General features: G+C 38.1%; 1 protein-coding gene across 1 annotated transcript in view; it reads right to left on the bottom strand.

Moving 5' to 3' along the window:
• Window positions 1-1,551: 1,551 nt before the first annotated feature.
• Window positions 1,552-9,978, bottom strand: part of LOC131350967 (von Willebrand factor A domain-containing protein 7-like) — a 16,237-nt gene continuing 7,810 nt past the window's right edge. Inside the window, exons 8-16 of the mRNA XM_058386019.1 lie at window positions 7,219-7,331; window positions 6,094-6,210; window positions 5,697-5,909; window positions 4,699-4,831; window positions 4,431-4,583; window positions 4,230-4,322; window positions 3,876-4,144; window positions 3,355-3,648; window positions 1,552-2,685 (exon numbers count right to left, since the gene is read on the bottom strand). Of these exons, the coding sequence (XP_058242002.1) occupies window positions 2,308-2,685; window positions 3,355-3,648; window positions 3,876-4,144; window positions 4,230-4,322; window positions 4,431-4,583; window positions 4,699-4,831; window positions 5,697-5,909; window positions 6,094-6,210; window positions 7,219-7,331 (1,763 nt within the window). The 3' untranslated portion in view covers window positions 1,552-2,307. The remainder of the gene's footprint in view (window positions 2,686-3,354; window positions 3,649-3,875; window positions 4,145-4,229; window positions 4,323-4,430; window positions 4,584-4,698; window positions 4,832-5,696; window positions 5,910-6,093; window positions 6,211-7,218; window positions 7,332-9,978) is intronic.

The following is a 9,978-nucleotide window of genomic DNA, read 5'->3' as shown; positions in this document are numbered from 1 at the left end:
TGGTGCAGGTTCCTGTAAATGTCCAAGCCTAATCATTTTGAGACGATGCTTGAAGTGCCGTTAATGCCTAAGACTGTCTGTGCTGTGATTTTCATAGTGCTTCTTTTTGGGGCTGCACCGTGCCTGTGGGTCAGACTGTGCACACATTGCAGCTCTGACTATAGTTCTGGCTGCAAATTACAACATACACTCATTCTAATATGTTATTTCAATAGATACAGTATATGGTCAAAAATATTTAGAAACATCATACCTATATGTCAAACATTCAAGATTGGTACATCCTTTCTGTTGTACACTCTTTTTGAAAGATTTGGTGGTTATCATCATTACAACTGTGGGGAGAGGAATATAATTGCATCAATAACCAAAATAAGATTAATATGTCATTATTTTACATTTTTCCTCAATATTTGTATTTATTATTCTTAAATAATAACATTAACAAAAACACCTTTGTATAGATCAAACCATAATGCTGTAGTCTCTTATGACTCTTTATTTCCCAATTCGATATGTAATGAACAGTCACCGTGAGAGAACTCTCTGTTGCCCGCAAGGTCCAACTATCTTTTGTTAGAGCAAGGCTTTGTGCTTTAGTTAATTCATTTTCTCATTTTTTGCGTGTCATTTCATAGAGGTCAGGAATTACAGGAAAAACGGACGGGTGGAGCACTTTTATAAGGTGTCGAAAGCCCACATCACCGATCAATGAAAACGGCTGCAAATCTTTAGCAATGAACACCCCTACTGCATTTGTTTTATTTTTTGTTTCTCTTGGAACCAGATGTGTATGAATGCTGGAAGGAATCAGCTAGGGACTGCTGCTTTTTGGAAGCCTGTGTTACCTGCTCTGCCATCCTGCTTCCAGACAGTGATATTGCTGGGTGGTGGCGCCGCCGATGTGCAGTCATGTTGGAAGTATTTCCATTTGAGTAGGTAAACCGAAAAAAAACATGATTCCCATACGCATATTGAACCGTGGAGGACGTACCAAACGGTTCAATATTATATTGAGTATTGTGGCATCCCTAGTAAAGATTACTTTGCTTGTTTGGGCTTCTTTGTGCAATCCTTATCAGTGATAAAGTATGTTATGAAAGCCACTCCCATGCAGATAAAATCTTGGCTGTTTGTTTATGTGCATGCTGAGAAAAAAAAAATCACTGAAAAAAAAAGGAAAGAGAAAACCCAAACAAATAAAGAGCCCCTTAATGAATAATTTCTCCCATTGCATCCTGTGGACTTCTATGATCAAATTATTTGCAGATATTTATGTCATTAGACCCTGATGAGATGAATCTGATGAATACCTCTGCAAATAGTGTGTGTAAATGTTGATGCCATGTTGTGTTTCTTGAGTCACCTTCCACAGCCTAATGTGTATGTTTATGCTCCATTAGTGTGTATGTTTCTTGTTTCTTTGGTTTCTGGTTCACCTCTATTTCCTTCTGCACCGTGGAAATAAAGACTTAATTTATTGCGCTTTCACCTCCTTTACCTGGCACTTTTCACAAATTTGTGACATTTTTTTATTTAGTCCTTGCAATAAATATACAAAATTCTTAAGTTGTTTGTATGATACAGGTGGTCTGTTTGATAATTTATATGCACTTATATGTACACACAGTATAATGAAACACACCCTGTAACAGTTTGGAAACCTTATAGACATTTAAAATAGCACCACAGCTTTTGTGGGTTGACCTGGAAACACTGTATGTGTACAGAAATACAGAGAAATGAAGAAAAATTACACTCACTGGCTGTATAATAGAAAAAACAGTAACATCCCCACACCATTATATGTAAATCTGTTTGCAATTCAAATGCTAGCACATATTGGAAAATAAAACAAATTGTTATATAAAAGACTGTTCTATACTGTTATATAAATGCCATACTAATACTTCAAACCCCATAACCCTATGTATGTATACTACTCTCTATTAGTAAAGGACAAGAAAAACCTTTTTTAACCTTGCATATGCATGACATTATCTAATAATGTAAAAATGTGTTAGTATTTTAAGCTTTAACAACATGCAAGTATTGTGATTAAAACAAATTTGCATGAAAAATCTTCAGATAGGTTTTCTTTAACTGAACATAAGTGTTATCTGTATGCCCTGACAATTAATTAATCACATTAGTCATGTGGCCTTTCAATAATACATGAATATATTCAGAGTTTAAAATCACTGAGTACATTATGCTAGTAAGATTTCCTTCTAAGTACTTGCCGAATTTATGCTGATATTATTTAATTTCAGATACATTTAAATTATCTACTTAGTGCTGCATGAATCAGTAAATTGAGATTCCTATATTAAACCAGAAACAGAGTGTAAAAAACAAGCAAAATTCTACACCATAAGTAAGGATGCTTGGTGGAGCTTTAGATTTGAAGCAGGTGGCAACATTTCCCACTGTATCCACAGCAACTAGTTCCAACTCTCGGGAACAGCAAGAGGAGCTGTAGTCCACCATAGTGACGTTCACGCCTGTGGAACTGAGCACGCTGGTGGTGCTGAGTGTGCCGTTTCCCTTCAGGATTCTTACACTTTGGATACCTGACCCATCAGTCACGTTGGCAGTGAGGTACCATGAGGAGAAGCTGCAGTTGCCTGAGCAGTCAGCATTTACACTAACTGCAGCACAAACTGGAGGAATAATATCTTTTACCTTAAAGAAGTAAAAAAAGACTTACATTACTATAATATATATATATATATTCATATCAGCAATCAACTGTGATATTGTAGATACCATTTGCAGAAATATTTAAATATTTATATACTTCTGAACAATAAAAATGCTTGAGATGAAATAGGATCATCAATGCCATCTTAACAGCTGGTGTTTAATTACAAGCTGAAGTGATTATTGTTCTTTTAATTACGGCATGTCCAAAATATCCAAAACCTCACACGTGAGTATTTCACACATAGCTAGCAGGCTTTTACATCTTTAGGCAAAACTTCGTTTGTGTTTATACACATATGGTTTCTTCAGGTTTGTTGAAAACCTGAAATTTTATCATCATTGAATGTTTGCCAGATTTCAGTGATTAAAGTGACATCCACTGGATTTTTTACCAGTCTGCCACACATATCATAAATAATCTTTTAATTTTTTTTTTCCCTTAATGAAATAATAATTGAAATAATCATTTCAAAACTTCATTTTGTATTTACTTGCATTATCTTTGTGTAATATTAAAATTTGTTTGATGATCTGAATCTTTTAAGTGTGACAAATATGCAAAAAATAAAAAAAAGGAAGGGGGCAAAAAACTTTTCACAGCACTGTATGAAAGCTACTGTAAATATTTTATGTAATGTAGGTAATTACCGGAGCAACAACAGAAAGTCGCAACACAACATAGTTGAAGTCGCTTCCATTTGGTGCTTCAGTTTCAATTGTCACAGTGACATCAGTTCCAGAGGGAGTATTTTCAGGAACAGTCAGAGTTACTGAGCCATTTGCACTGACCCCACTAACCAGAGTGATAGATGAGTTATAGCGAGTGTCAAAATTGCGATCATTGCTGACACTGATATTAAAGATTCCACCAGTGCCACTGGTTGCTACTGTGAATGGTAGAGTGAATTGTTTTCCTGGTTCCAGTGTTCCAACAGGTTGAGTCTGTCAGTATATAGAAAGAAAGTAAGTAAAATACTTAAAAATTAGCAATAGTGTAAAATATTCAAAATTTAAACAATAGTGTAATCAGTTTTTGGGAACCTTGATATCATTTGATAATTATTATTATTATTATTATTATTATTATTATTATTATTATTATTGTTGTTGTTGTTGTTGCTGTTGTTGTTGTTTTGTTTGAGCAGAAATGCCTTTGAATTCAAACTTACAGTGAAGTTCACACTTGATGTTTGGAATCGAGTTGCTGATTGTCTCTGAAACGTGTTATTTGATGATCGAGAGGAACTGATCTGTCCAACCACACGAACAGTAAATTCTCCTACTGGGATGCTGTTGAAGGTCACCATGTACTGCCCACTAGCTACCAATTCTAGTATACCATTAAAAGAATTTGAACTTGAAGTTTCTACCAGAGACACCCCTGTAGGTTGCACAGTGTCCCCACCGACCATGGTCACAAAGAGGGTGACATTGGTGTCTGAATTAAAGGAAAATAGTGAAGACACATTCATTTTAAAGTTCAGATTTAAGTGACTCTCACTTTTGCTAAGTGTCTTACTTACTTGCTGCAGGTCTGCTGTTTAATGCAACATAGCTTGCATGAAGCCCTTGTGAAGATTCTACAAATTCAAAGAGAAAGTCAACCTGGCTTTGACCTGGATAGTAAATAAAAAATAATAAATTATTGGACCATTTGCCAGATTTTATGTCATGCAGGAGATATCTACAAAGAGAATTGTGAAATGGAAGAGAATGTGTTTTACCAACAACTTTGATGCTGTAGGGCTGTGCTGATTTAATTTCGAAAGCCCACAATCCAGTCTGCTCTGCAATATATGGCTGCACTGTGTGGAAGTTACCAACTTTCTGAATAATCCCCAAAGCCCCTTTCAGTACAGTGCTGCTCTGTGAGACTCCTGGGTTAGATAATAGCATTATTATAATTGTTTAGCACAGTACTGTGTAATATTGAATTTCTGAGTGGAATCTTATAATAATTGCTTATTGATTAATTTCACAATATATACACACCTGAGGGACTAGTGATGGTGTATTCTGGAGAGTTGCCTGTGATATAAATTGTCAGGTTTTGCACAGAAGAATCCACAAAGGCTGAAAATTTTTCAGCTTTTGCTGGGTTTCTTGCAGCATGAAATAGAGTGACCTGAGGACACAGAAAAGTTAATAGATCATGGATTTTATGACATATTTAGTAAGATACATAAAATATGCAATCTTTACATATTGATATAATGTACAACTACAATAAATTACTTTCATAAATGTTCATATTTCTATTACATTAGTTTAAAATAAAGCTGAAATAATTTACCTTTTTATTTTTATAAGCAGTCTATCTTCGTTACATATCCATTACAACACAGTGAAATTCTTTCTTCACATATCCCAGCTATAGAAGTTGGGGTCAGAGTACAGGGTCAGCCATAATACATTGCCCCTGGAGCACATAGGGTTAAGGGCCTTTCTTAGGGCCCAACTGTGGCAGATCTGGGGCTTGAACCCTGAACTTCCGATTAACATACCATTAAATATTTTTTGTGTTGCTCATTACTCAAAGCTAAAACAGCTAAAATAAAAGGTTTTTTTTATTCCTACTATTCCCAAGCCACATATATGTCCATCTTTTAAATCAAGTGATCTAGGCCTTAAACAAATTCCAGGTATGACTCCTATCTGGTTGGAAAAGAACAACAGTTTCACTGGCCCTTTTTGTTATTACTAAATAATTTATGCTTGATTTAATAAACTAGGCAGACTGGGGTGGAACAGTGTACTTAACAGAAACATAAATAATAGAAAGAATAATATTATCATAGAACGTCAATTATGGAAACATTCATTTTTTCTTTTATACACATTAAGTGCTATACCCTGTTCAGGGTCACAGGGGGTCCGACACCAGAAATACACTTTAAATCGAATGCCTATCCAAGTCTTGGTTATAATGCAACAAAAATGTAGCCATATAAGGTAGCTTTATCCTATTATTAAACCATGTCTTTAATTACCAGCGTAGATCTGGAGGAAACTGCAATAATGTTAGTAGCTTGGGACAGAGCATCTTTGGTGACCTCAATAGCATGGCCCCCAGAGGCATGAGCCAGGTCCTGGTAGATCTGCAAATTGAAAAGCTGAGGGGAGACTAGTTGCTGGCCATCTGCACGGTCAGCACTCCTTCTGCGACGTCGAGAACTAATGGTGTTAGTTAGCATGAAAGTCACCTTCAGATTGGGAATGAAAGAAGATTTAATTAGCATTTTGGCAATTTTGCAGACTTATGTTTATGTAAATGTGTCACAATGAATACAAAATGAATAATAAATTGTCAGTACATAATTTTATAAAATTCTGAAAAACTCTAAATAATAGCATGAATAGTTGATATTAAGGTTTATATGTACTCACTACAGACTTGGTTCTCTCAATCAGTGCTTGCACAGTGTTTTTCAACCCTTTATCTTTTGCATCAGCATCAGTGAAAACAAAAATCTGTGTCTGTGGTGGAGATCCAGTGAGGGCAAGCTGAAACAAAAAGAATGAAATGAGTGTTACTTTTATGCTTGTGATTCATCAAGTCGTATTAAATCTTATAAAATGTATTAGTTAGAAGGCCAGCTTCGAATTTTGACTTACTGATTGTCCGACAAATTGACTGATGGACCAACTTTCTGACTGAGTGGGTGATTGTTCGACTTACTGCCCTCCTGGTTAACTGACAAACTGAGTGACTTATAGACTGACTAAATTACTGTGTGACTTAATGACTGACCAGCTGATTGATTGAATTACTGAATAAGGGACTAAGTTAATGACTGACTGATTTTCTAAGTGACTGACTAAGTGGCTGACTAAATGACTCATTGTGAGTGAATGACATACTGATAAACTGGATGACAAAATGAAAACTGTGTAACTGATGAATCGACTTACTGAGAGAATGACAGACCAACAGACTGACTGACCAGTTAAGTAACTGAATGACTGCCTGAGCTGGTAAACTGACTAAATTATTTACTGACCAAGTTAGTAATTGACAGATTGTCCAACTGACTAACCTGGTTTATGACATATTGACTGAAGGACTGGTTGACTGAACAACACACTGTGTGACCGACTGACCAACTGAATGAATGAGTGATTGACTGACAGACTTACTGCCTGGATGATTGAGAATCTGACAGTCTGAATAACTCAGTTACTGGCTACCTTACTGACAAACTAAGTGAAGAAACGGTCAGAAAAATGACTAATACAATCTGTCTATCTATAAATGCAAATAAAAGAAAAAAAGAAGTCAATATTAAATAAACAGACTTAAGTTTAAATATAAACAACTAACTTTTTGTTTTTTATTTATTTTGCCTTTTGTTAAAATACATCTCTTTTTAAATATCTATTTAGAATTAGTAGATTACTTTAATGTGCCAAATACACAATATAAATGAGTAAAGGAATTAAGAATAACATTAAACATGTATTTGTTAGGTTTTTATTTATTTATCAGCAAATTATGATCTGACAGTGTCATACCTGGAGTCCTGAGAGACACATTTCAGGAGAATCTCCTCCACCAGCAGCTGTAAGTTTGTTGAGTTGCTGTTTAAACAAATTAGGATCAGTTGTTCTTAAAAGTGGGCCATAATCTGAAAGAAAGTGTAAGAACAGAGGAAGTATGTTTGTTTATATCAGTTTGTTGTATTATGTGTAAGATAAAACACACAAAGACAAGAAACTTTCTACAGAGTATTGTTTTTAATCCTCGGCTTATGTTATTCTGTCATATTGTTTTTAATCTTCTAACTTCTGTCATTTTATGATATTAGAAATCTTTGTTGAGGTTTATTATCTTACTTATATAAAGTGGAGCTTTGGAATTATACAAGTGCTAATTATGGGTTCTGTGAATGCATAACAACTGGTTAATCCTTTGGCCTTTTTTGAGCATGTGTAGTCCTTTTGGATTAATGAATTGGAATTCTACCCAGGACTTCACTTTAGTGAAGGAACACTGACCCAATTTTTCACACCTCATTGTAAAACCCAGAAACTCACATCTGTGAGTTGGGCAATACATTTCTGTCCACCTGGAGCTCTGCACATGAAATTCTGACTAATCCTGCCACAGTCTCAGCCAAGTTTCCATCATCTTCCAAGTAGAGCAGGAGAATGTTGGCTCTTCAGTGAAGATATTAATTATGATTGCTGGACAAACTGACTCATCTGAGGCTATCACTAGTTCTTTAGCATGTTTTAAGCTGAAAACTACATCAGGCTACGATGGAACCCAGTTCACTGAGAGGGGAACAAGACACTGCATCATGGCTGATGCTATGGGAAATCTTCTTTGTGAAAGTTCTCTCTGAAGCTCTGTGTGAAATCATGCCAATATATCAGCTTGGATAGGTCATGTGACAATGCAGAGCACACCAGTAAGACCATAAAAGGGCATCTACATAACAATACTCCAGTTTCTACTTGTCTGAAGGAAGCACGAGTGAATGCCCAGAGTGTGGGAAGCAATGCAGTGTCTTGTTCCCTTCTCAGAAAACCAGGTTAAATATGTAACCAGGTGTGGTTCCCTTTCGGGGAACTCACCACTGTGTTATGGCTGATGCTATGGGAACAGCTGCCACACACAGGGGGATGTTTGTTCTGGAGGTCGTGAAAGGGCACAAATGCACCAGGAGAGCAGAGAATCATTAGCCCTGTAAGACCCAAGACCCAGGAGTGGGCTCCAGGTCCAGGTTTTAGAACCTGATATGGGTGTGCAGAGAGGACCAACTTCGAAGCTTTGAGTAGGCTCTCCAGGACCACTGAGACGTCTGGAAGAAACCATCGAAGGCCCTCAAAGAGGCATGCCTGCAGGAAGTACTTTACACTGTACACTGTACTTACAAGGCAGGGAACTAGATCCTGAAGATGCCAATTACACAAGAGGCAAAAGTTCAATATAGTCCACAACCTTAGTTGGGAGACTGGAGACTAGGAGCTGGTCCCCCTAAGGGGCTAGGGGCAGGGATGGAGAATTGCCCCAGTGTCTGAGAGAGGAGGTTTCTGCTGATGGGAATCTCCCAAGGAGCATCGTCCAGAAGGGAAATTAGGTCCACAAGCCAGACTCAGGTGAACCAATAAGAAGCCACCAAAAACAAGTGTGAACTCAGTTGTGGCATACCCTGGCTAGAACCACCATGAGCGGAGCTATCAGGCAAAGCATACAGATAGATCCTCAGCTACATTTGCACCATGGCATTCAGCTCCAGAGGGGCTGTCGAAAAGAGAAAACCACAAGGGACCATGGCTCGACTCATCAGTGGCGAGCAAAGACACTTCTGTCCAGCCAATAACTGGCATGTGCATTCCATGACCAACAAGTGGAGATGCCATTTCCCAAGCCTTAGCCCCTGCCTCAGCAGGAAGCATGCTTTCCAGTCATGCACTCTGGAGTGTAAATGCTCTCAGAGAGAGATATCTGGTTTCTGCCTAGGGAAAAATCTGGTGCACCAACCTGAACAGAGGGTGCAAACACAGACCACCCTAATAATTGATGCAGGGGACCACCAAAAGTAGCCCCTGAGCTTCAGGAGGAAGTGTTCCAGCATTAGAAACATGGCCCCATCTTCAGGCAATCTGTGTGCCATGAGATACAGGAGCCCTCTCAAATGTCATACAGTAGGTGAGGTGGCTGTCTTGGGCCTCTCCCTAACCTGAGAGGGAGAAATCTGTCAAAAAAGTGTTGCAATGATGACACACCCTAAGAGTGGGACCCAAGGTGAAAACCAGGGTCTGTCCACATAAGAGGGGTACAAAGCTCATATCCCTTGTGACCTTGAAAAGAGTGTCTACAGGAGTGAAATACCCCTACTCCTGAGCCAGAGTTAAAATGATCTCATGTGTAGCAGACCCAAAAGAATAGCTTTGGCTGCTGCTGCCATGAGCCAAGCAACCTCTGTGCCTGGGCAGCAGAGAGGCATTGGCTTTGCCAGATGTCCTTTATGCCAGAATGGATGGAATCCCCCCGAGTGGGATACAGACGTGCCTGCATCCTGGCTGAATCCCAAACTATCCCCTAGAAGGTGGCTGCCATGTGCCTCGACTGAGCCAGTCATCTAGATAAGTGCAATTTTACGTAGATGCCCTTTTATGGTCTTGCTGGTGTGCTCCATCACATAACCTACCTCAGCCAATAAATCAGCGTGATTTCACACAGAGCTTCAGACACAGCTTCTGCAAAGAAGCATTCCCATAGCATTAGCCATGACACAGATTCAAGTTCCCTTGAAAGGGAGCTGT

This window comes from Hemibagrus wyckioides, linkage group LG03, assembly GCF_019097595.1.
Source record: "Hemibagrus wyckioides isolate EC202008001 linkage group LG03, SWU_Hwy_1.0, whole genome shotgun sequence".
Taxonomy (NCBI): domain Eukaryota; kingdom Metazoa; phylum Chordata; class Actinopteri; order Siluriformes; family Bagridae; genus Hemibagrus; species Hemibagrus wyckioides.
This window is presented reverse-complemented; position numbering and strand designations above follow the sequence as displayed.